The sequence below is a fragment of the Miniopterus natalensis genome, chromosome 1 (genome assembly GCF_054644295.1).
Source record: "Miniopterus natalensis isolate mMinNat1 chromosome 1, mMinNat1.hap1, whole genome shotgun sequence".
NCBI lineage: Eukaryota > Metazoa > Chordata > Mammalia > Chiroptera > Miniopteridae > Miniopterus > Miniopterus natalensis.
The window spans coordinates 171,020,399-171,044,590 of NC_142081.1; the positions used below are offsets into that span (position 1 = coordinate 171,020,399).

Genomic DNA, 24,192 nt, shown 5'->3' on the forward strand with positions numbered 1-24,192 from the left:
AACGGGCTGCCAGGTGGGGTTGCCAGTGCATTTCCCATGCTTTTCAAGTTATACAGCACCCACAAACAACAGAAACAGAAGATACCTTAAATATGCCACTCCTCCCTTACAATGCCTGGGATTTACAGATCAGATTGGAACAGGCACATAAACAGAACGCCGATTCAACCAACAGCGAAGGCGACTGGGAAAGCTCGTAAGCGCTGAAGGAAAGTCCCCGAGTTAAAACTTGGCAGCTGCTATGGAGTTTCTACAGGTGCTTGCACGAAGTCTCCCAAGTCCAGCAACCACCCCGAGTCCTTTGGCAGTCCCCGAAGGGGCTTACCTTAGGGCTCAGGGGAGGGTCCCGGCATAGTTCCCAAAATACGGGAAACCCCGGTGGGGTTTGGGCTGCGTGTCACTGTTTCCAATTCAACAGAGGCAGGGGTGAATCATATAAGGCATTTGTTGACGGAGCAAGACGACAGGGAGCATACGAGCATCCAAAACCTGTCTTAAGAAGTGGCCTGAGGGATCGGGTTATATGGGGCAAACTGAGGCTGGGAATGGAATGCAGCTACGTGCAGTCCTGGAAGTCAATCTTCTGATCTTGGTCGCCTGGCGATGTCTTGATAAGGTGATACCTTGACTTATTGTTAGGTCAGCCCAGCCTTGCATCTTGGTCTCAGACATGCAGGACATGCATCTTCGTCTTGATAAGGTGATATCTTAACCCATTCACAGCTGGACCACCTCCTTAATTGCTTCAGTCAGGGATCAAGGGGAGTGCAGGGTGCAAAGGCCTAGGAGAAAGAAGCCTAAGGAAAAAACCTTAAATCCCTGCTTACATAAGGATATGTGTTCTACAATTTTATAAGTAATATAATTATATTTCAGATTAATTCAGGTGCTCAATCTTTGGAAATTATAAGTGCCCATCAGTACTTTTCCTTGTTAACATAAGAAATCATTCAGACCTGTGAAGAATTTTTGTGAGTTTGAGCCAAACTGTGGACAATCGCAGGGAAGCCAAAACCTCAACAGATTGAGATAAAGCTCCAGAGAATGGCAGTTTTGCGCTTTGTTTTATACATTACAAACGAGGAGACGGATGTGGGTCACCTTGGTGATAGATTAGGGAGGCAGAGAAAGCAAAGCACAGGAACCTCTGGGGTTGGATAAAAAGTAAAATGATGGACACACTTCTTTTACTTAGGTGGGTGCAGGATAGTTAACAGTGAACAATTAATAACAATGAGGGGATTTGTGGTCTCTGCAGAGCGTTGCCTGTGCTTTGATGGGCCAAAAAAAGGAAAATTACTTTGACATTCCAATGATGTATTATTGTAGATGCAAAAAGACAATCAACAGACTTAGTTAAGGTAAAAATTTACCTTTGCCAGGGAAGATACCAGCGTAGGACATGACTACATACCATAAACTGTTTTCGTTAAAAGGTTTCCATTTCAGACCATCCTTTGTGGCTGTTGAGGTCTCTGCGTTTCGGCCACCGTGCAGGCCTGCTGAGCCTGTGGGGCGTAGCGTGCGCGCCCTCTTCCTCCATGTCCTGTACCTTCAGTCGTTTCTGGGGCTGGACTTTGGCTCATCGTTGCCAGGCATCTGCCATTCGCATCTCCCTTTTAACTGAATGGCAGGTTCACACTGCAGGATTCCATTTAAATCATGGAAGAATTCCATAGTTTTAGAGCTGTCTCCAGAGCTGAGAGCATATGTAACTGTTCTGTACTCGTGTGTGAGATTTTTGTCCTGTACCCGGCACTGTTGCCAATCTCTGTATACTCCTAGTGCTTGCAGCCTTTTAGCAATGTAAATAAATATTCCTTTATTTCTGTAGTCCATCAGGTTGTTTTCGTATATTTTTTTCTGCCCAGACACTTAGCAAAGCTTTAACCCCTTCCTCAGTCCAGTGCTTTCCTGCTCCACCCTCCATGTTAAAAGTGACCTGGAAATGATTCACTGTTTCTAGCCCTGGCTTTGTTTCATGGGAAACCAGATAGCTCATTTTCAATAAGCTCAAAGAGTCAACCCATCTAGTTTAACTGGTTCAAGCTGCCTGAGGGGAGTAACTTGAGAAACTGCCATAAGCAGGCTTTGTGATAAAAGAAGCCAGGATTTAAATGATTCTAAACGGTATTCATTTCAGCTTTTAAAGAAAAATTATCCTTGAGACAAAAGAAAAAGAAAACTGTTTTTTAAAAAAAATGTTTTTTATTGATTTCAGAGAGAGGGAGAGGGAGAGAGTTAGAAACATCAATGATAAGAGAGAATCATCGATCCACTGCCTCCTGCAAGCCCTGTGCTGGGGATTGAGCCCGAAACCCAGCCACGTTCCTTGACCAGTAATTTTCATTAGTTTCTCATTAAAAGTCAAGCAAAAAAGAAGAAACCTCCTGGTTCAGGGGTCAACACTCTACCGGTGAGCTACACTGGCTGGGTCCATTTTTTATTTTTTAAATACCATTTTGTTTAACAACTTCTTACACAATTTAATGTTTTACTAAATGATTATTGATTTTTAAAAAATTGATCTGGAAATGGTTGGCAGAGGTTCTTTCTGCCTTAAGGTTTATGGCTAACGTTATTTTTCTTCTGATGTGAATCTCTTGGTCTTCTAGCATCAACTTAAAGACCACTAAATAAAGAAATCCTAAGTCACAGATTATTCAGTCTGTTAGGGTATATTATATGATGCATATCTATTTTCAGCATAGTATTTAATGCATTGATAGTTTAATAAAGTAATTTCCATCTTTATTTTTTTACTTTGCAAGACATTTATTTTTTAAATATATCTATTGATTTCAGAGAGAGGGAAGGAGAGGGAGAGATAGAAACATCAATGATGAGAGAGTCATTGATCGGCTGCCTTAAGCCCACAACCCGGGCATGTGCCCTGACCAGGAATTGAACCCGGATCACCTGGATCCTAGGTCAATGCTCAGCTGCCGAGCCACGCCCGGCTGGGCTGCAAGACATTTAATGTTGTAGTTTTTCTTGTTATTTAAAATGCCTAAACTGCCCGGCTGGTGTGGCTTAGTGGTTGTGTGTCGAGCCATGTACCGGAGGTTGCTGGTTCCATTCCCTGTCAGGGCACATGCCAGGGTTTCGGGCTCAATTCCCAGTAGGGCTTGTGCAGGAGGCAGCCAATCCATGCTTCCCTATCATTGATGTTTCTATCTCTCCCTCCCTTCTCCCTCTCCTTTTCTCTCTCTAAAAATAAATAAAAACATATTTTAAAAAAATGCCTAATATGTAATTTTGAAAAAGATTCTTTTTACTAAATAGATCAATGTATTAATGTATGCATAGAGATATAGTAGAGATTTACTTTGTATTTCTATGTTGATATATATTCTTTGGAATAAAATTTTGTTAATAAACATCTAGTATTTATATCTCTTGTTGAGAATTATTAAAAAGTGTTGAGCAATGGAGCTTTATTTTTTCATTTTGAGTTTGTACTCCACAGTGGTGCAGATCCTCTAAGCCTTGCTATGTGCTACCTCCAGACCAGCTTTTGGCTTTTATGTATCATCACCTAAAAATACTAACACAGGAAATGAGATACAGATTGCCTGATCAGCATAGGATTTTAAAAGCAACATTTTTTTCTGATAACAAAAGTGTTATTTGCTGGAGAAAGTTTGGGAAGTGCAGGAAAGCAAAATCAAAATTAATTAATTTTGCTTATAATTCCAGTACCACAACTAAGCATTTTACCTACTATGTTATTTGGAGATTTTCATTTATATCTATATACTCATCTACACACTCACCTTAGTTAGAGGTCCCACAGGACAGAGGTTAGAAGCACAAGTTCTGGAGTCAGATTGTCTGTGTTCTAATCCTGGCTATGCTTCCACTCTGTGTGTGGCATTGGGCAAGTTATTTAACTTCCTTTTCTTTAGTGTCCTCACCTATGAAATGGTAATGGTAATCATGGTACCTACTTCATAGGATGGCTGTGAAAGCCTAATAAGTTAGATCATTCATGTAAATGTTCAGGACAGTGCCTGGCATGTTAGTTAGAAGTCAGACAATATCATTCATCTCTTACTGCTAATCATTGTCATGAATAGAAGTGACTAGTACTAGTAGCATTTAATGTGCTGTCAGACTGAATTCATCAATTCTTTTATGAAAAGGATGTTTCATAGTTTATTAACCTTATCAATGGGGTAAATTGAAGTTGATACTTTTTTATATTCACAGGGGTCAGGAGAGTGCTGGTATTGTCACCAGTGATGGGGATTCAGTACCAACATACAGAATACACAAGGTATATTTAAACATTAAAAAAGTTGATTATAAAGATAATAGTAGCTAGATGTTAACTAGTGTATGGGGGGTGGGAGAAGGAAATGTGAATAATTTGTACATAGAAGTTACTCTTTATATCACCCATTTCTATTTGTCAAATTAGGGTGCATTTTTTTCCCAGTGATAGTTTGCTAGACTGACAGAAACAGGTCATGTATTTAAATACTTCAACATGCTTTGAATTTTTTTTTAAATTATTTTTTTAAAAATTATATATCTTTACTGATTTTAGAGAGGAAGGGAAAGGGAGAGAGAGATAGAAACAACGATGATGAGTGAGTCATCATTGATCGGCTGCTTCCTGCACGCCCCTAACCAGGAATCGAACCGTGATCTCCTGGATCCTAGGTTGATACTCAATGGCTGAGCCACACCCAGCTGGGCTGCTTTTAATTTTTTAAATGGAAATAATTTAATTTATTATAGTTGACAAATTTTATTGCTTAATACACCTGTCCTTCAATGTTTTAACAAAAAGTATCTCATAAAACAAGCATTTCAACATTGTGAAGGTATTAAATGTCACTGAATGGTTATGGTTAGTTTATTATGTGAATTTCACCTAAATTTTTTTTAATGCTTTACACTTCTTATTATTAGGTTATTTTTCTTTTTTAAGATTAGACTTCTGAAGCACAGAGAAATTAAGTGAACTGCATTGTTTAATTTGGGAGTGCCTGAACAGCAGCTTATTAAAGCCTCTACTCACTAGCCCACTAGTCTCTTTTTTTCTAAGATGAGCTTTTACTTTGACTTTGCAAGGGAATGGGTCTTATAAATCATGTCTTTACTGAAGACAATTTGAAGAAATTATATACTTCAAATCTTGGAATTGGACACACAAGGTACGCCACTACAGGAAACTGTGAATTAGAAAACTGTCAGCCCTTTGTTGTTGAAACACTTCATGGGAAAATAGCTGTGGCACATAATGGCGAATTGGTCAATGCTGCTCGATTAAGGAAAAAGGTAAGTGGTTTTTCTCTTTAAATGCTTTTTCATGGTTGGGATAAATTAATGAAAAGAAGTTATTGAGGATCTTGGTAAAGGACATTTTCTAATTGTTGCCACCTGTTACCTAACTGCAAAGAACACCTATAATTACCTGGAGTAGTTGTTATAATTACAGATTCCAAGATATCAACCCAGAGTCTGTGGTGGGGGTGCTGAGCCTGCATTTAATAAGCTCCTTAGGTGATTCTGATGCAGTGCTTTAGAGACTTGGAAAATTTGATTTATGGTTGCTATCAGCAGCACAAATTAGGGTTTATGGACTCTTGCTATCACTTTAGCTTTGTCCCTATGTTAAAAGAAGAAAATGGAATATAAATTTGCAGATGATAAATGTAAGAAAAAGTGATTTGGAAACAGTTAAGGAAACAGCCTGAGAAAAGGGCAACGAGTTATATTCTATTTTGTTTATATTGTGGTTTTTGGAGCTATTTTAATTGTGGCTATCCCTTCATCCATCATCCCTCCACCCTTTTGTGTAAGTACCTGGTATTTTTATATTTCTGGTAGCTTCTTCTTCATCTATTCTTGCCATTCATTAATTAATGCCAGGTTTCTTTAGATTCCAATAATCTTGATTTGGTAACCTCAGAAAGAAAAACCTTAGGTGGTAATTAATAATAGTTTACACACACACACTCTCTCACACACTCCATTATCTCCTTAGCATTCTAGAACCAGGCATTTCATATGGGATAAATAGTTATAGAAATAGAATGATAGTGAACTGGCAGGTGGAAAATATTTAGAACCCAAGTTTCTGTACCACTCTTCCTTCTATTTTCGGTTCTAGCTTAAGTTATTCCCCAGACCTTTGTCCTTCCTGCTCTGTTCTTAGCTCTGGCATTCAATATAACAATAATAATATGTATGCTTTTCTGTCCCTGAATTTTAAAAAATAATTTAAATTCAGATAATCAGAAAAGTATAAATATGAAATAAAATTAATTAAAAAAAACTCACCACTTAGAGATAACCACTAAAAGTTGAATTCAATACCTACATCATTATTACTAGACATAACCCCTTAACCCAGATGCTGGACTTCATCTCTGCACATTCAGCTGCCTACCGAAAATGTTCTGTATTGTCTTTTTTATTTTAAAAAATATATCTTTATTGATTTCAGAGAGAGGAAGGGAGAGGAAGAGAGAATAGAAACATCAATGATGAGAGTCATTGATCAGTTGCCTCCTGCACGCCCCCTACTGGGGATGAGCCCGAAACCCAGGCATGTGCCCTGACTGGGAATTGAACCACTGTCTCCTGGATCCTAGGTCGATGCTCAACCACTGAGCCACACCCGGCTGGGCATGTATTGTCTTTGTTTAAACTCAGCCTCTGCACGACAGTGGTGATGCCCTTGTCCTGGTCAGTCTTTCTCAGAACCTCGTAATCATCCAGAGTGTACTCAACCAATTTTTATTAAATCTTCTACACATAATTGTTCAATATAGTTGATCCCTTTCTTCTATTCTATCTGTGAAAATCAGTGAGCCAGCAAATCTGGCTTGAAAGTCCCCGCTATACTATGCCCCTCTTACGGGAATGTGTCGTATTTGTCAGAAGTGTCAGGGGCTAAGAAATTTAGAACCACATTCCCAAATCCTATGCCTTCCCAGCTCTCCCCTCCCCCTTGCAGCTCTACATTCCTTCAAATTCAGCTTTTCAAAAGCTTTTCTAAACACTTCCTAAATCACTTTTTTTCCTGCTTGAAAACCTTCAGAGACTTCCCACTGTGTCCAGCAACTGTTCTCTGTTGTTACATACACATACCATTAACAGAAGGGAGGATTTTCATAACCCATCATCCACACAGTGCCTTATCTCTTCCTGTTATGGTGGGCTATGGCTGAGGGGTGCAGTGGAGCTTCCTTTCTAATGATTATACTTTTCTGCCTTCTAAATAGCTTCTGCGCCATGGTATTGGTCTGTCAACAAGTTCTGATAGCGAAATGATTACCCAGTTACTGGCATATACCCCTCCTCAGGAACAAGATGACACCCCAGACTGGGTAGCAAGGTAATTGTAAATTTAAGCTCACTGCTCTGATAATGAGAGCTTTGCCTAGCATGTGTTTATAAATGAAATTATTCATTCAATTATTTAATTTTAGGATTAAAAACTTAATGAAGGAAGCGCCCACAGCATACTCTCTACTTATAATGCACAGAGATGTTATTTATGCAGTACGAGATCCTTATGGAAATCGTCCTCTATGCATTGGTCGTCTTATTCCTGTATCTGATATAAACAGTAAAGGTAATGAACTTCAGATATAATTTCATAATGTATTTCCAAGTCATTGTTCTGTTGGCACACCCTGAAATCCTTAGGTATATAGGAAGCTTATGAGTAAGAAGTGGCTAGGTGAAAAACATACTTATTTTTAAAGTGCATTTCCTTGAGTATTTCTGAGGATGAGCCACTTTTAATATATTTAAGGGACATTCCTTAAATATATTATTTTTTCCTGTCTGAATTGTCTATTCGTATCCTTTGCACAGCTTTTTCATTTGTGTAGTATGATTTCACTTGACTGTATTTCTGACTTATCAAATGTCTTGTTTGGGCCATGAAATCGCAGTGTTTGAAGGAATCTGGAGATATGTGCCCTGACTGGGAATTAATTGAACCTGCAGCCTTTTGGTATGAGGGATGATGCTCCAACCAACTGAGCCACCTGGCCAGGGCCTGGGATCATTCATTTTTGTATTTGGCTCAAGTCAAATGAAGATCCATGTGCTCTTCAAGTCTTAGAAATGGACATTCTATGGATTTTCTATTATTTATCTATTTGGTGTTTAATTGTCTTGAAATAGGTAACTTCTTCTAAAATTTCTTGAAAGCATTAACTGAATTGGTTGTCCTGTGATTTACAGGGAAAAAATCTTTAGAAACAGAAGGATGGGTGGTGTCTTCAGAATCTTGTAGCTTTTTATCTATTGGTGCAAGGTAAGTTTTATCTTAGTATATTAGGTTTTTCCACATCAATAAAATTTTCACATGAAACTTCTTTTGATGTGTCCTAGAAGACATATTTATAAATGCAGGGGTTTTTGTACATGGTGCTCAGCAGTTAACTGACTTTAATGTTCCCATAATACCTTCTAATTCTGAAACTAGAATCTTGCTTTCAAAATGCCATGAGACGTATTTCAGAAAGGAAGAACTCTCAAGAAATTTAAGCCACGATAAAAATGTTCTCTTTATAAAGCCTTTATTCTTTCAAAAATCAATAAAACTTAGGGCTTTTAAATTCTCTTTTAATTCTAAGTTTGAATTTAGTGGTAACAGATTTACAGAAATTACTGCTAGAGGAATATTGTTGATTTTTTAAGCCATTTCTAGACTTTATATTAAATTGAACCATTTTTTCTTTATTAGAGAAGGGACTCTGTGTGTACTGTATAATAGATATTATTATCAGCTTTAAGGACTAGTTTATTTAAAGTCTTTCTTTAACATTGTTTTCTAAGATATTACCGTGAAGTCTTGCCTGGAGAAATTGTGGAAATATCCAGACACAATGTTCAAACTCTTGATATTATACCAAGGTCTGAAGGAAACCCAATGGCTTTTTGTATCTTTGAATATGTTTATTTTGCTAGACCAGATAGTATATTTGAGGGTAAGTAAAATATCTTTATCAGTATAAATGTGGTATTTATCTCATTGCACAAAGGCATACACGTACTTGGCTCTTTGAAGGCACATAGTTGTACATTGTGGATATGACACAGAGCCTACAAGTCGTAAGATCACAATTTTTTCCTTTCATCTGACTCCTTTTAGGAGTAAGGATTATCATTTTCAGATAGATATGCATGAAGGTCACTTTTTAAAAAATAATGAATTCCCCAGTTTATGTATTTCCATTTTAGTGGTTTTGTATGTGTGGTTTTCTTTTTATACCAAATCTGTAGAGTTCTAACAAGCTAGTTTCTTAGAATAGTGATATTATGCTCTATTATGCTACTTAAAAATAATCTATTTCTTTTTTCAAACATTCCAGACCAAATGGTTTACACAGTAAGATACCGGTGTGGTCAGCAGCTGGCAATTGAAGCACCTGTGGATGCAGATTTGGTTAGCACTGTTCCAGAATCTGCTACGCCTGCTGCTCTTGGTTACGCTGGAAAGGTATTTTCTCTTAGTTAATACTCAGTGAATTGTTCTAGCAGTAGAATTAGAAATCCTTGCATATAAAGAGAAACTTATTGCCCAGCTGGTGTGGCTCAGTTGTGTGAGCATCGTCCCATGCACCAAGAGGTCACCCGTTCTATTCTCAGTCAGGGCACTTGCGCTGCTTGCAGGCTCAATCCCCACTAGGGGGCATGCAGGAGGCAGCTGATCAATGATATTTCTCTCATAGATGTTTTATCTCTCCCTCTCCCTCTCTCTCTAAAATCAATAAAAACATTTTAAAATAATAAAATAAAAAGAGAAACTCATTAGTTTATTGTAAGTAAAAAGAAAATGTTGGTTCCTTCACACGTTACTTATTTTCCAGCCTTTTCATTCCATGGTACTATTTTAGTGGAGTCCACAAAAAGGTTCACCTGAAGACTATGAGAATGATTTTCATTTTAAAAAGATAACATCATGAATACATATAGACATTAGTGGTAATATTTACTTATTATTAAAGCCTACTTCTTAAAGTTCCCTCACAAGCCACTTATATATTTGTTTCTTATTGAGCATGGGTGATGATAAAGCCATTTAAATATGTTGGTTTTTCTGATAGTAATTTATTCTTTGACATTTCTTCACATGCTTAGTGTTCTTTTCCAATATAGAGAAATAATATTTAAGAGAGAAGCATTACAAATTCTAGCAAAATGAATTTGTTTTCCCACGAAGTATATTTTAATTGCAGTGATTTTTCTTTTTGTCTTTTCCCTTACATAGTGAAGGAAAATTGTGATCTCATAATGGAGTTCAGAATAACAACCACATTTAAAATGTTTATGTACATGTTAAAGGATGACCTAAGAAAACAGACCTAAAGTTTTATGTACATTGCTGCTCACTATTCTTTTATTTATTCTCAGTGTGGGCTTCCATATGTGGAGGTGCTATGTAAAAATCGGTATGTAGGAAGAACCTTCATTCAGCCAAACATGAGGCTAAGACAACTTGGTGTTGCAAAAAAATTTGGAGTATTATCAGACAACTTTAAAGGCAAAAGAATTGTTCTTATAGATGATTCGATTGTGAGAGGCAATACTATCTCACCCATAATCAAATTGCTCAAAGAATCTGGTGCAAAAGAGGTAAGTAATATTAAACCATATCCAAAAGCACCAATAATTTACAGTGTGATACTGGCATAAAAATTGCAATTCAGGACAGCGAATGAACATGCATAGTTCAGTGTAATAAATTGACATTTTTCTAATTAAGGGTGTTTAGGAGTAACTGTAGCAATGTGGAAAACATATAATGACCATCCTTAAACTACATTCTAAAGTAATAGATTAAAAAAGCTCAATATAAAAGCTTAAAATTTTGAAAAATTAATTTAAAACTAGCAAAAGCCACACAATACAGTACTTTTTAAATTTTTATAGTATTGATTACTTTCCTTTTTTGAAGATGTAGAACCAACCCTAGTGTAATAAATTTGACACACTAGGTTAAATTTTTAAATCTCAAAGCTTATTCTAGTTCTAAATATTTCAGTAATTCATATTACAGAAGTGAGATACCGATTTAAAAATAAAATCTATTGTAGGAGAAAGTGGTATGGAAAGCAGTATCACGGTATATTTAGGAAGCTTCAAAGATTATGATTTTGCATCCTGTTTTATGACTGTGATTATGATTATGATAATCTGGAATTTTTTGAAAATTATATAATAAAAAGAGATATAAAGTAAATTCAACATCTCTTACAGAAGTAAAAAAGAATGGACAAAAACAAAAGTAGGAATGGCTTATACATATATATCTACCAGTAGGAAATAATTTAGTAAATTGATCTGTATGATGAAATACGATGCAACCATTAAAAACTATAAGGCACACTGCATAACTTGGGAAAATCTTTGCCGTTATAAGATTGGTAAAATTGAATGTGGACACTGATTACAGCCATATATATGTACCTGACAAAAGGCAGAAAATAATAATAAGACAAAAAATGACTCTTTGTAGAATAGGAAGGTTTTTGTTATATCCTGATATTTGGTTATTTTTCCTTTTTAAAAAAGTAAATTAAAAGGTAGGCAAAAGGGCCATTTAAGTGTTACGAGAAAAATGGAGGTGGCCCTAGGAAAATAAAGTCATTAAATGATGAGAAATAGAACAGAAGAAAGAAACGTACCGTTAATAGGTGACAGAAGGAAACAATGGGCAGCTCTGTGAAAGGAATCCTCCTTTATGGGTGGCTGACATTTGGAAGTTTTTGTCCAGGACACTTTGGAATCTAGAGCAGGGCTATTCAAGTAGGATTCTTTGTTAATGAATGGACTCTAAAAGTAGTTTGGGTTGAACCCTGGAGTTCTGTATGTATACCATATTATTTCCCAGGATTCTTTTTTGTCTAATATTCAATGAAAAAAATTTTGTAGTTCGCAACCCTGGCTGGGTAGTTCAGTTGGTTAGAGCATCATCCCGATGTGCCATGGTTGCGGGTTCCATCTCTGATCAGGGCACAACGAGTCAACCAATGAATGCATAAATTAGTGGAACAACAAAAAGCAATGTCTCTCTCTCTATAAAAATCACTAAACAAATTAAAAAAAAAGAAATTTTGCAGTTTGCTTTATTTCCCATATGTTGTTATTAAATATTCTATAAGACAATTTTATGTTGTGTTTGTCAGTGAAAGATTTTTATGTAATTATTTTTACAGTGAATGCCAAAATAATGAATGTGTGAAATGATCTCTTTCCCAGGTACACATTCGAGTAGCTTCACCACCGATTAGATACCCATGTTTCATGGGTATAAACATACCAACAAAAGAAGAGCTTATTGCCAATAAACCAGAATTTGAACATCTTGCCGAATATCTAGGTAGGTATTAAAGTTTCTATAAACTTCATATTTATTCATTTATTAACAGAAAACCCAAAGCTTATTGATCTTTACACTTTTAATAAAAAGGTATTAAATACTGGTTAAAAGTAGAGGTTGAGTATGCTGAGGAGATACTGAACAGGATTCTGAATGGTGACAGTGCCTGGTGTCTGTATACACCACATACAGTGCTGTGTTGGAGGCTGGATCAAGGTGCGACGAGAGAAAATGGATGAAAGGATTTCCAGGTAGAGGAAACTGCATGCATATTAGTTAAAGCCTCCCAAAGGTCATATCCCAAGAAGAAATAAAAACAGTTTCACCACAGATTCTAGTAGAAACATTTGGATGTGGATACAAATAAAATGAAGAGCTTAGGTAGGCTTTTCTTTTTTTAAAAAATCCTGATCTGAGTATATTTTTCCCGTTGCTTTTTAGAGAGAGTGGACCGGGGGAGAGGGGCAGACACATCAATGTGAGAGAGTCACATCAATTGGTTGCCTCCCACACACCCCCAGTCAGGGCTCAGGATGGCGCCTACAACCAAGGTACATGCCCTTGGCCAGAACTGAACCCTGCAGTCAGAGGGCTGGCGCTCTTAACCACCAAGCCAAACCATCTAGGGCTATAGGCTCATCTTTAATACTGAGGTCAGGTGACTTGGAGATCTAGTTTATCCTGGATAAGACATCTGCCTTTTAAATTCAGGTGAGGTATAAACTATTTAAACAGCACATAGATGTTCCGCCCATGTGCCTTGGTACCTTCCTCCATCCATGCTTGTTTATGGCTGGTGCTTCTTTTGACTGCTCATGCCTGTGCCTTACCAGGTAAATGTTTTGAACGTCACCCAATTGGTATCATACTGTGAGCCCTCAGCCTGCTAGGGACATTTCTGTATTACTGTAATAACTCTATTATCATAATAACATCTGTATTATCACCAAAACTCTATAGTTAGGTGGTGTTTCCCTTATCTTAGAGATGAGAAAAGAGACTTAGGAAAAGTAAGTAACCTTAAGTGTAAATTTGAACCCAGATCTTGACTTCAAGATCTATTTTCTTAATCATAAAAATTATTCCTGAAGCCTTGTGAATCCATTCTAGACTTGAAGCCTCTACTGCTATTTTAAATGATGTTATCTCTTAAATTCCAACTTAAAATATAAAAAAATACAATAAAGGCCTCAAGTTTTCTTGATTTACCTCATTGCCTACACACACCTTTTTTAAGAGAGGCTAAAAGAAATTTTTATACTGGCTTAAGTTGTTTTGTGTGTGTGTGTGTTTTAACTTTTTATTTTTTTGGAATGAGACCTGCAGCCATTTTTTTAAAAATTGATTTTGAGAGAGAGAGAGAAACATCGATTTGTTGTTCCACTTACTTATGCATTCATTGATGCTTGTATGTGCCCTGACCGGAGGGTGAACGGCAACCGTGGTGTATCGGGGCAATGCTCTAATCGCTTGAGCTACCCAGCCAGGGCCAGCTCTTTCTTTCCAAAAGAAGTCTCATGTCCTTTCTCTTTTCCCTCTTCCCCCTGTAGGAGCAAACAGTGTTGTATACCTGTCAGTAGAAGGACTGGTTTCATCTGTACAAGAAGGGACAATATTTAAAAAACAGAAAGTGAAAAAGCAAGATATTATGATTCAAGAAAATGGGAATGGCCTGGGATGCTTTGAAAAGAATGGTCATTGTACAGCTTGTCTCACTGGAAAATACCCTGTGGAACTGGATTGGTAGCTGGTAGGGGTATCTTAGATACAACGTTTCAAGATATAAAATTGGTCAAGAAGTTATAGTGGTTACACTTTATCCATTTAGTGTTACTCAGCTGGTACAGTGTAAATGCCACATGGTTATGTATAAGCTTTTGGAATTTTTTTTCCCTGAAAAAGGAACCAAAGTGCTATGCTCTCTTTATTAACCTAGATAAATATTTTGTGTTATCTAGGAACTTGGATAATCCTTTCAGTTTTATTTAGTAGTTTAGCACTTTGAGGCTATTCATTATGAGATCGTCAACAGTAATGTGTAGAGGATGGGTAAATTTTCTGTTTTAGAGGGGATTGCCAGGTACTATAACTTACCACAAATTCTTACAGAATTTTGTGGAATGTTTCTTGAGATTTACTAAAATTCATTATGGAATATTTTCATAATTGAACCTTGCTAGTTGCATATAATACAACATTGGTATTCTTTTTTTATACAAGCATCAGCTAGCTATTTTCACCTGAGAAGGTCAGAGAAGGCAGGTGGTAAGCAGCATTTGCCAGATCCATGCGTCACAGAGTTTCCAATCACATAAACTAGGATGGTGTGATACAAACAGGACAAGTTAAATATAACATTTCATGTGAATTTTGAATCTGTTATACCCCAAAGGTGTCAAGACTAGAGTTCTGATTGTAGTTATGGCGTTGGCTTCCTTGTCTAACTTGAGACAAATCTTTTTTTTAATGCATTTTTGTGCCTCACTTTTCCCCACCCGTGCAATAGGATACTTAATTACTGAATTAAATAATTAATCGGAATGTGAATGTGTCATATTCTTGGTGGTTAGAGCCATCATTTCACACCTGTATTTTAAGATAGTGCGTGATTTTTATTTTTTGAAATGTTGGCTATTAGTCTGCAATTGAGATTTCATTCTGATGAAGGGAGATATGAAGTTTAGCAGTGCTTTGCCACCTGCCTTTGAGATGCCCTAAGGATTGTAAAAATATGTCTGTGGAAAAAGTTTTCCTGCATTTGACTGGAAAGTGTGATCCATACTACTTAGTGTCTTGATATAGTATAAAGCCTAGCAAGTAACTAGTACATTTGAAGTAAAAAATAAATTTTTAGATTCTAATAAACCTTTAATTCTTACTTGATCACTTGCAAGTATATATACACCTATATGTATGTACACATACATATCATTGCAATTAAATGATCAAGTAGAAAAACTGTAGGGACCAGTTTTATTAAAGGATCAAGGAGACAACTACTGTTTTGGAATTAGAATATCTATCCAATTCAGCTTACCACTTTTTTCTACTTAGTTTTATTGGGATTAATGAGTTTGATTTTTTTCTTCTTCTTGTAACATGAGATTTAAAATTTTAAGACAACTTGCCCCCAATTCCTGTTTTTTGTAAGATTTTTAAAACATAAAAGTGTTTTGTTTCTGTGTTATTGTTACCATAATTCAATGTATATAGTTTCCAAATCCATTTGGAAATTTAATATTTATTAGTAACTGAAATCTTTTGTCTACACATGGTAAATAGTTTCACATGTTATGATAGGCCAAGAAAAAATCCTGACAGCTCTTTAAGCCCAAGTACATCCAGGCAGCAGTGGGCCAGTAACCCTGTGGCAGTGAAACAAGCAAACTGCATTTAAATAAAGCCCTGGGACCATTTGAGTGTATGGCCTCTTGTCGTAAATGTATTTTTCCTAGTGGTGTGAAGGAGGCAAGATTTAGGGGTCAGTTTTGAACAGCCTTACTTACATTTGATTTTTAAAAACAAGAGACTCAGGGAAAGTACTAAACCAAAATCTCTCATTTGATTTGTGTGTTTCCCATAGTTTTTGTTTTTCTGGTTTTTGTTTTATTGAAATGCTTTTATGATGGAATATGGTACTGTGACAGTTCAGTAATTGTTCAAATTTCTTAATGTTTCTCCATCATGGCCTTTTATTTCACAAGTTTCTGAAGTCTGAATTACAATTTTTTACCAATTTAACCTGAAATGTTTAACTACTTTAAATTTATATGAGTATTGTAAACTTCAGAGATGAAAAATGTTTTTTCACAGGATCTATATTGTTGTGAACTGAACTAAGCCTACTTTTTTGTGACTTCATTGTTATGTGTTGGTGAAAAATATATGTAATTAAGTACGTTTAAATGTGTGTGTGTGCTTTTTTAAAAAAATAGTGACTTTCAGCCCTGGCCCGGTGGCTCAGCTTACTGAAGCATCGTCCTGTTCACAAAAACAGTTGTGGGTTTGATCCTCGGTCAGGGCACCACCTGCAGGAAGCAACCAACCGATTGATGTTTCTCTCTCCCCCTGATGTTTCTTTCTCTCTCCCCTTCCTCTCTCTCTAAAATCAATAAAAGCATATCATTGGGTGAGGACTGGGAAAAAAAAAAGTCACTTTTAATGCATTATGGTGAATAGAGACAGTCATGTCACATCCAGGTTTCACACCTGGCACGAGCTAGTCAGATCTTATTTCTCTGATTCAGGCCTTTCAATTAATAGGCTATCTCTTAGGAATTGGAAACTGCCAGCTGAGTAGGAGGGACAAATAATTAGAAATGCAATGCTAAGTAAGCACTATGTTAGTGGCAGTTTCTATGGAACACTAATGGGAGTGGGAAGAGTGTCCCAGAAGAAGCTTACATTTCTAAAATGTATGTGTTGGGGGAGTTTGTGTTTTTTGTGTGTTTTTTTTAATCAAATAAATGTACATTACTGAGTGAAAGAAGCCAATCTGAGAAGGCTATATACTGTGTGATTCCAACTATATGATATGCTTGAAAAGGCAAAACTATGGAAACAATAAAAAGACCAGTGATTGTCAGGAGCCGGGGAGAGAGAGGGATCAATAGTCAGAGCACAGAATTTTTAGGACAGTGAAACTACAGTTGACCCTTGAGCAACATGAATTTGAACTGCACAGGTCTACTCACTCAGTTTGCCCTCCAATAAATAAAAGTATTTTCTCAATTTTTTCTCTCCAGCTTGCTTTATTACAAGAATACAGTATATAGTACATATAACATACAAAATGTGTTAATCGACTATCGGTAAGGCATCTGGTCAACAGTAGGCTATTAAAGTTTTGGGGGAATCCAAAGTTAATGCAGATTTTTGATGAAGATTGTATGGCGGGTTGGCTCCCCTAAACCTGGTGTTCAAGGGTCAACTGTACTTTGTATGATACGATAATGGTGGATACGTGTCGTTATACATTTGTCCAAACCCATAGATTCTACAACACCAACAGTGAACCCTAATGTAAACTATAGACTTTGGATGATAGTGATGTATCCTGTAGGTTCCAACGATGAACCACTACAGGTGATGTTGATAATGGGGAAAGCACTTCATATGAGGGGGCACAGGGTACATGGAAACTCAGTACCTTCCACTCAATTTTGCTGTGAACCTAAAATTACTCTGCAAAAATCTTCTATTTAAAAATGCAGATACCAGGGTCCCACCTTTAAAAAAAAAATCATGTATATAAAAAATATAATACATGTATATATTTTAGAAATTAGAAAACAAAGAGAGGTCGCTGGCCTTTCCAGTCCTTTCCATCCACATTTAAATATTTTTTCTGTTTTAACCTGTACGTTTTAAATAATTATACTATTTCGTATTGAAAGAGACCTCTCTTTCTCCTGCCCTGGAATTTAGCAGTCTGCTTTAACAGATAGGCTTAAACCGTTCAATCATTTTCATGTTATTGCCTCTGAAAATCTTGCCCTAGAGCATCACTTGACTCTCCAATACCTTTTTTCTTTGTATTTTAAATACAGGCGTAACTCAGAGATATTGCAGGTTCGGTTTCAGACCACCACAATAAAGCAAATCATACACAATCTTTTTTGCTGGTGGAGGGTCTTGCCTTCAATTTGCAAAAAAACAGAACACCTGTGAGGTGCAATAAAACGAAACACAATAAAGTGAGGTATGCCTGTAGAGCCTAGTCAACTCTAAGGAAAATTGTCATGTTTCTTAAAGAGGTCAAAATGAAAATCCAGGCCTCAGAAAAAGCTGCATGCAGTATGCAGTGTAAATTTATGTTTGTGTGTGCAGAAATTCTTTTAGTAGCTGAGAAGTTGGATGGCAGGAGCCAATGCTTTTAACCTTTTGGAAAGTACTCACAGGATTTATCATAACACTGAACTCCCTGCACTGGGACAAAGTGGAAACTAACTGTACAAAGGAGACCCACATGGGCCCTTGAACTCTTCTTCAGCTGTTGAATTTGCTTCACTACTGACATACTAATGGGTATGTTAGACGTGATGGTTAGTTTTATGTGTCAACTTGGCTAGTTTATGGTGCCCAGTTGTTTGTTCAAACACCAGTCTAAATGTTGCAAAGGTACTTTTTGGATGTGATTAACATTTAAATTAGACTGAGTAAAGCAGATTATCCTTCATAATGTGGGTGGCCTCATCCAGTCAGTTAAAGGCCTTAAGAACAAAGATGGAGGTTTCCTGAAGAAGACAGAATTCTCAAAATTGCAACAGAGAAACCCTGCCAATTTCCAACCTGCTGGCGTGCCCTACAGATTTCAGACTAGCCAGCCACCAGGATTGTGTGAGCCAATTTCTTAAAATCAATCTCTATATATATACGTGTGTGTGTACATGTACACACACACACATGTTCTATTGTTTCTATTTCTCTAGAGAACACTTATTAGGCTCACTCTCTTGCAAACAGCAGACCTCCCTCATCCCTCCATTCTTCCATTAGCCACCCACTATTTTTATCTCTGCCTTCAACTGGGCAGCAGAGTACTGTTAGAGTAAATCACACAACACACCATTATCCCAACTGTGATGCGTTCTACAAAGCATAACAGACCTAGCCTTGTCTTGGGGATAGTGTGATACTGTGATTCATAATAAATATTTATTCAGTCTTTGTTCCATTTCTGACACAGAGATCCTAAAACACTTGGAATTTCCTAAGTCATAACAAACCCTTGAGTTTACCTCAATGAAGTGACTTGTGGAAAACACCTAAGGATGGGGGCTGGGTGCCAGGGGAACCAACCATGTGATTAGAGGACTAGAACTTTCAGTCCCAGTGCCTTCCCCTCCACGGAGGGCCGAGGGTCTGGAGCTAATGGCCAACAATTTAATTAATTATGCTTATGTAATAAAGCCTCCATAAAAACCCAGGACAGGGTTTGGAGAGCTTCCGGGCTGGTGACAAGACGACTCAGGGAGAATGGTGCACTGAGCGTGGAAACTCCATGCCCCCTTCCCCCATACCTTGCCTCACACATCTCTTCCACCTTGCTGTTTCTGAGTTAATTGTTTGGGAGTATTGGGGGGGGGAGGGGGCGACCCACACATTGAAGGTAAGAGCAAGGGTTTTCAAAATTATTTTCGAAATAATTTCAATTTTTGAAAGAAACAGCAACATTGATAACTGAGATGAGTAGGGAATTAAATAGGTGAAGAGAAGCAGCAAAATTACAATGTACCAATAAATGTGCAAACGATCAGCAAGGTACTGTGGTAGGCATTTTATACTTTCCAGGAACTGGAAAAATGTTCCAAAGAAGAGTAAGAAGAGTTAGGGAAACAGGTGCAGAAGACCTGAGTTCCTCCTTCCAAGGTACTTCCTAGTTGGTATGAGAAGTCAAACTTAGAAATAATGTAGCCGTTACAGATTCCATGAGAAGTGTAAGTCACTTGGAGGGGTCTAGGCTTGTACCCTACTTAAAAGCTAATAAACTAGTCTGTTACGGTTTTGTGGCAGTAGTCATGAAATTCCTGGATCTTTTATTTTTTAAGAAGTTTCGTTAAAGAAGTAGCCAGAGGTTCATGATTGCATCAGTTCCCAAGCCACCCAAATCCCACTGGGGTGATGGATGTCTGTACATGCAGTGGGTTGAATTACAGGAAAAGAATACTGTTTGGAGAATTCACTACTTTTATAGTAAGTGGAAGCAAGCCTGCTGCTTGGGAATGACACTACTTCAGCTCTGATGACTGATCACCCCAAATAACCCTCCAAAATTACTTGGATAAAGAGCAGTCAGTACCTTGCGTTCTTGGCATACCCAGCAAGAATTTGCAGGCACACTCCTGGACCATGGCAGACTGTCCCTCCCAACAGTTTGATAGGTTCATGGGACGGAGGCTGGAGGAGGCTGGGTGAATCTTAGGCAAGGCTTGAAGAAAGAACTGAGGGGGTGATGTGTAAGCTGTGTTTTCTGAGGAGGAGGAAATCATCTATCAGGCCTGGGGGGACAGAAGGTATTTCAGCCTGAGACCCAGCCACAGCACAGGTGTGGAAACTTGATAAGGGGGTTGGCATGCTCAGAAGACTTCCTACAGTCTCATTATAGCTGCAGCTGGTGTGGTTAATGTGGAGCATGGGGGTTGGAGAGCTGGGATCCGCTGAGATCAGGCTAGAAAGATAATGAACTATCTTGTTTACCTTGCTAAAGAGTCTGAATGTCATGCAGGCAATGAGGGCCCACTGAAGCTTCTTAAGCAGAGAATGCTGGTCTATGTTTTAGAATAGTCACTCTAGATTACCAGGTAGTATCTTCAACAGTCTTCTACATATTCAGACACCCTGAAAAATGACAATGAAGGGATTTTTAGAGTTATAAACCCTTAAGGGTAGACAGAAAGGTAACAAAATTCTGGCATCAAAAGCAAAGGGCTCAGCTGATTTGGAAAAGCTAAATTCTAAACCAGCAGTGATCAAACCCAGTAAGCAATCCTATTTACATCACAGAACCCCTAAAAAACTCAGAAACGGCTTCTGGAAGTAGGGTTGAAGGAGGGTAACTAAGAGGACAGATCCTTACACCACTACCCATCACCCTCACAGCCTAATTCTGGACGCCATGTTGTTCAGGAGAGGGTAAAACAGGACCTTTGTATTGTAGGACAATAAGCACAATAGGAGAATTAAGTGAAAAATTTTATACTTAATTCTGAGACTCTCTCCACCTACAGTCCTTTTCTCATTTGATTATCAAACTTGCCTCATGGGCGCTAGCCAGTTTGGCTCAGTGGTTAGAGTGCTGGCCTTCGGACTGAAGGGCCCCAGGTTTGATTCCAGCCAAGGGCATGTATCTCCGTTGCAGGCTCTATCCCCGGCCCTGGTTGGGGCACATGTGGGAGGCAGCCAATGTCTCTCTCTCACATCCACGTGTGTGTCCCTCTATCTCCCCCTTCCACTCTTGAAAAAAAGCAATAGAAAAAATATTCTTTGGTGAAGATTGAAAAAAAACCACAACTTGTCTCATGGACTCAGAGCTTCCAATCAGCTTTTAAATGGCCTTCTTAAAATACGATTTTTTTTTTTTTTTTAAATATGTCTCCATTGATTTTAGAGAGAGGAAAGGAGAGGAAGAGAGAGAGAGAAACATCAACGATGAGAGGGTCATGGATCAGCCGCCTCCTGCACGCCCCCGACTGGGGGGATCGAGCCCACAACCCGAGCATGGGCCCCGACCGGAATCGAACCACGATTGCGTGGATCCCAGACCGACGCTCAACCGCTGAGCCACGCTTGGCTGGGCTAAATGCCCCTTTTAAATGTGAACAGCTGATCAAGGATTACCAGAGCCCCGAGGAAGCCTCTAACATGAGGTCCTAAACAGAAGAAAAAAGTAGAGATTGCAAGGGGAAAAAATTCAAAAAATATATCAGTATCAGAGTTGAAAGATGGTATTGTAATAATGAAACAGACAGGAACTCTGGCAGGAACTCAGTCAATTGAAACCAAGCAAGACTGGAAAGGCTTTAGGGAAAAGCTGACCAGACGTGAACTATGGTAGCAGTAGTGGAGATGGAGATGATAGTATTCTAAAAATGCAGATTGTAGGCCTCTCACTAGAAAACTAATTCAGAACCTCTGGGGATGGAGGTCCAGGAATCCGTAATTTTGTTTGTGTGTGTGCGTGTATTTACTATATCTTTATTGATTTCTGAGAGAGGGAGATAGAAACATCAATGATGAGAGTCATTGATGGGCTGCCTCCTGCACACCCCCACTGGGGATCAAGCCAGCATGTGCCAGGACTGGGCATCGTATCTCAATCTCCTGGGTCATACACAGATCCATGCTCAACCACTGAGGCACGCTGGAGGGAAAAGGAATCTGTAGTTCTGATGTAGCCAGCGCGGCACTGGTCTAGAGACTGAGGACTGGAGACATAGGGTTTAACTGGATAGAAGAGAGTGAAAAAGGGGTGGGAAACTTAGGTTTCTTTACCAGCTAGCTAAGTGGATGAGGGTCTTGTCAACCGATGGTCATTAGCACCAATTCTATGCGAACAGGAATACCTAATTTGGGGTGGGGCGAAGGAAACTATTCAGTGCAACCAGTGATACAGCATGGCTGTGAAAACAGCACAGCAATGCAGCGTCTCTGGGGCCAGAGAGTAAAACAGAGGGCCTTTCCATTGGAGGACAATAAGCACAACAGGAGAATTAAGTGAAAAATTTTAAACTTACTTCTGAGACACTCCACCTACGTCCTTTATTTGTTTGAGAAAAGAAGCACTACAGCTCCAGCTAGGGAAACCCAGTCTTCAGACTTCCATGGAAAGTGCGCTCCCTGAGCCAACAGGGGAGGGTGCTTATATAGACAGAAGCCCCACCCCTGACCCCTGATTGGCTCATACTCACGCAAATGAGGACTCTGAATCCTCACAGTTTGATTGGTCCAAAGGCACTGTCCTGATTGGTCAGAATAGAGCCACTCTGATTGGTCAGAATTGTGCAACCGGAGCGGATGGGGAAACCCTCCGTCCTATTGGTCAAAATAGGACTCCAGGAACCCCTTTATAAGGGTTGGCTCAGCCTGTGGAAACAGGGTGCCAGCGGGCAGTTTAGGAGGAAGGCAGGCTGTCCAAGGCAGAGGGTTCTCCCTGAAGTGCAGTTTGTGTGACATGTGCTTGTGCAGAAATGGCTGTTAGGCTCTGCTTTTTTTTCTTTGAAGCCCAGTTAGCCACCAGGAGCCCTTCTTAGTCCTCAGGGTTCACAGTATTCAGTCCCAAATATAGAAACAAAGATAAGTTACACTAGGGACCCTCCTGCCCCCTCCCGAAAAAAGACGTGATAGTTTAAGTGACTTGCAGTATATTCTGCAGAAGGTCTCACGGGCAGGTGGAGATCTCTCTTGGATTGCTGCTCCAGTTTGTCGCCAGCAACACGTCGGACACCAGACCATCCTATGCGGTTTTTCATGTATAGTTGGCCATGCTGGACGTTTTTGTCCGTCTTCCCCTCCGCCAAAACAAAAAACCCCGCATTATTATTTCCTCTCTGCTACCTCACAGTAGTTTCAAAATAGCACCGTTATTGCCCTTGACACTTGTAGTATTTTACGTGTCTCAAACTGTAATTACTCTCTTGAAAACATTTAGAGGTATAGCTTATGTAACTCCCCCTCAAATCTTTTTCTTCAGAGCTCCTGTTGAAAGCTGAAGTTTTCTTAGTTCTCGTTTAAATCCGTCTCCTAAGTAAAGCGTCAGCCTGATTATGACAGGGAATTCATTTGCAGGTTTCATCGCTGCCGTCCAGAGCAGGGTCTCAGGAAATGCGGGTGAGTGACATCCACGCGCTCTCACGTTTCACCGTGATTTCTTTTTCTTCACATCAACCCTACGACAGAGCTTTACCTCCGCCTTACGCACGTGGACGCCGCCGACCAGAATTCAGGGGTCTTGCCCAGAGCTTCCCGGCAGGTGTGAAAGGTGCAGCTCCAGGCCGGTCAGGCCCTGAGTCCTCGCAGACCCTGCCCCAAACCCAGCACGACCCCACCGGGAGTCTGAGCCGAGAGACCTCGGCGAAGACGCCGCCAGCTCTGCCACCAGGTTGGCTCCGACGCCTCGGGGAGGGGCCGGGCGGCGCGCCGCCGTCAGCCCCGTCGCTCCCGCTGACGTCAACGCTGCGACTCCGCAGATTCCCGGGAGCGCAGGCGCCTCCCCGGTGCCCGCGCCGGCGCGCTGGGCTCCTGACGGCTTGGCGGGTGACTAGGTTTTCGCTGCGTGTGGCTCAGTGTCTGGGCGGGCTGCCAGGAGGAGGTTTGGATAGAATCGGACCTCCCGC

General features: G+C 39.1%; 1 protein-coding gene and 1 long non-coding RNA gene across 3 annotated transcripts in view; one reads left to right on the forward strand and one right to left on the reverse strand.

The window, feature by feature from the left end:
- The window catches only part of PPAT (phosphoribosyl pyrophosphate amidotransferase), a 33,620-nt gene extending 17,363 nt beyond the window's left edge, over nt 1–16,257 (forward strand). The window contains exons 2-11 of one of the 2 annotated variants that reach the window (XM_016207478.2): nt 4,213–4,279; nt 5,083–5,289; nt 7,242–7,354; nt 7,449–7,594; nt 8,215–8,287; nt 8,812–8,963; nt 9,348–9,475; nt 10,390–10,611; nt 12,238–12,358; nt 13,909–16,257. In XM_016207478.2, coding sequence (XP_016062964.1) covers nt 4,213–4,279; nt 5,083–5,289; nt 7,242–7,354; nt 7,449–7,594; nt 8,215–8,287; nt 8,812–8,963; nt 9,348–9,475; nt 10,390–10,611; nt 12,238–12,358; nt 13,909–14,105 — 1,426 coding nt within the window. In that variant the 3' untranslated portion in view covers nt 14,106–16,257. The remainder of the gene's footprint in view (nt 1–4,212; nt 4,280–5,082; nt 5,290–7,241; nt 7,355–7,448; nt 7,595–8,214; nt 8,288–8,811; nt 8,964–9,347; nt 9,476–10,389; nt 10,612–12,237; nt 12,359–13,908) is intronic. The other variant, XM_016207485.2, reaches the window with a different exon arrangement.
- Nucleotides 13,176–23,938, reverse strand: LOC107532960 (uncharacterized). Its single transcript, XR_001602802.2, has 3 exons — nt 22,594–23,938; nt 20,558–20,698; nt 13,176–13,902 (listed from the first exon to the last, which is right to left on the reverse strand). It is a non-coding gene; the product is annotated as an uncharacterized LOC107532960 (long non-coding RNA).
- Nucleotides 23,939–24,192: the final 254 nt, after the last annotated feature.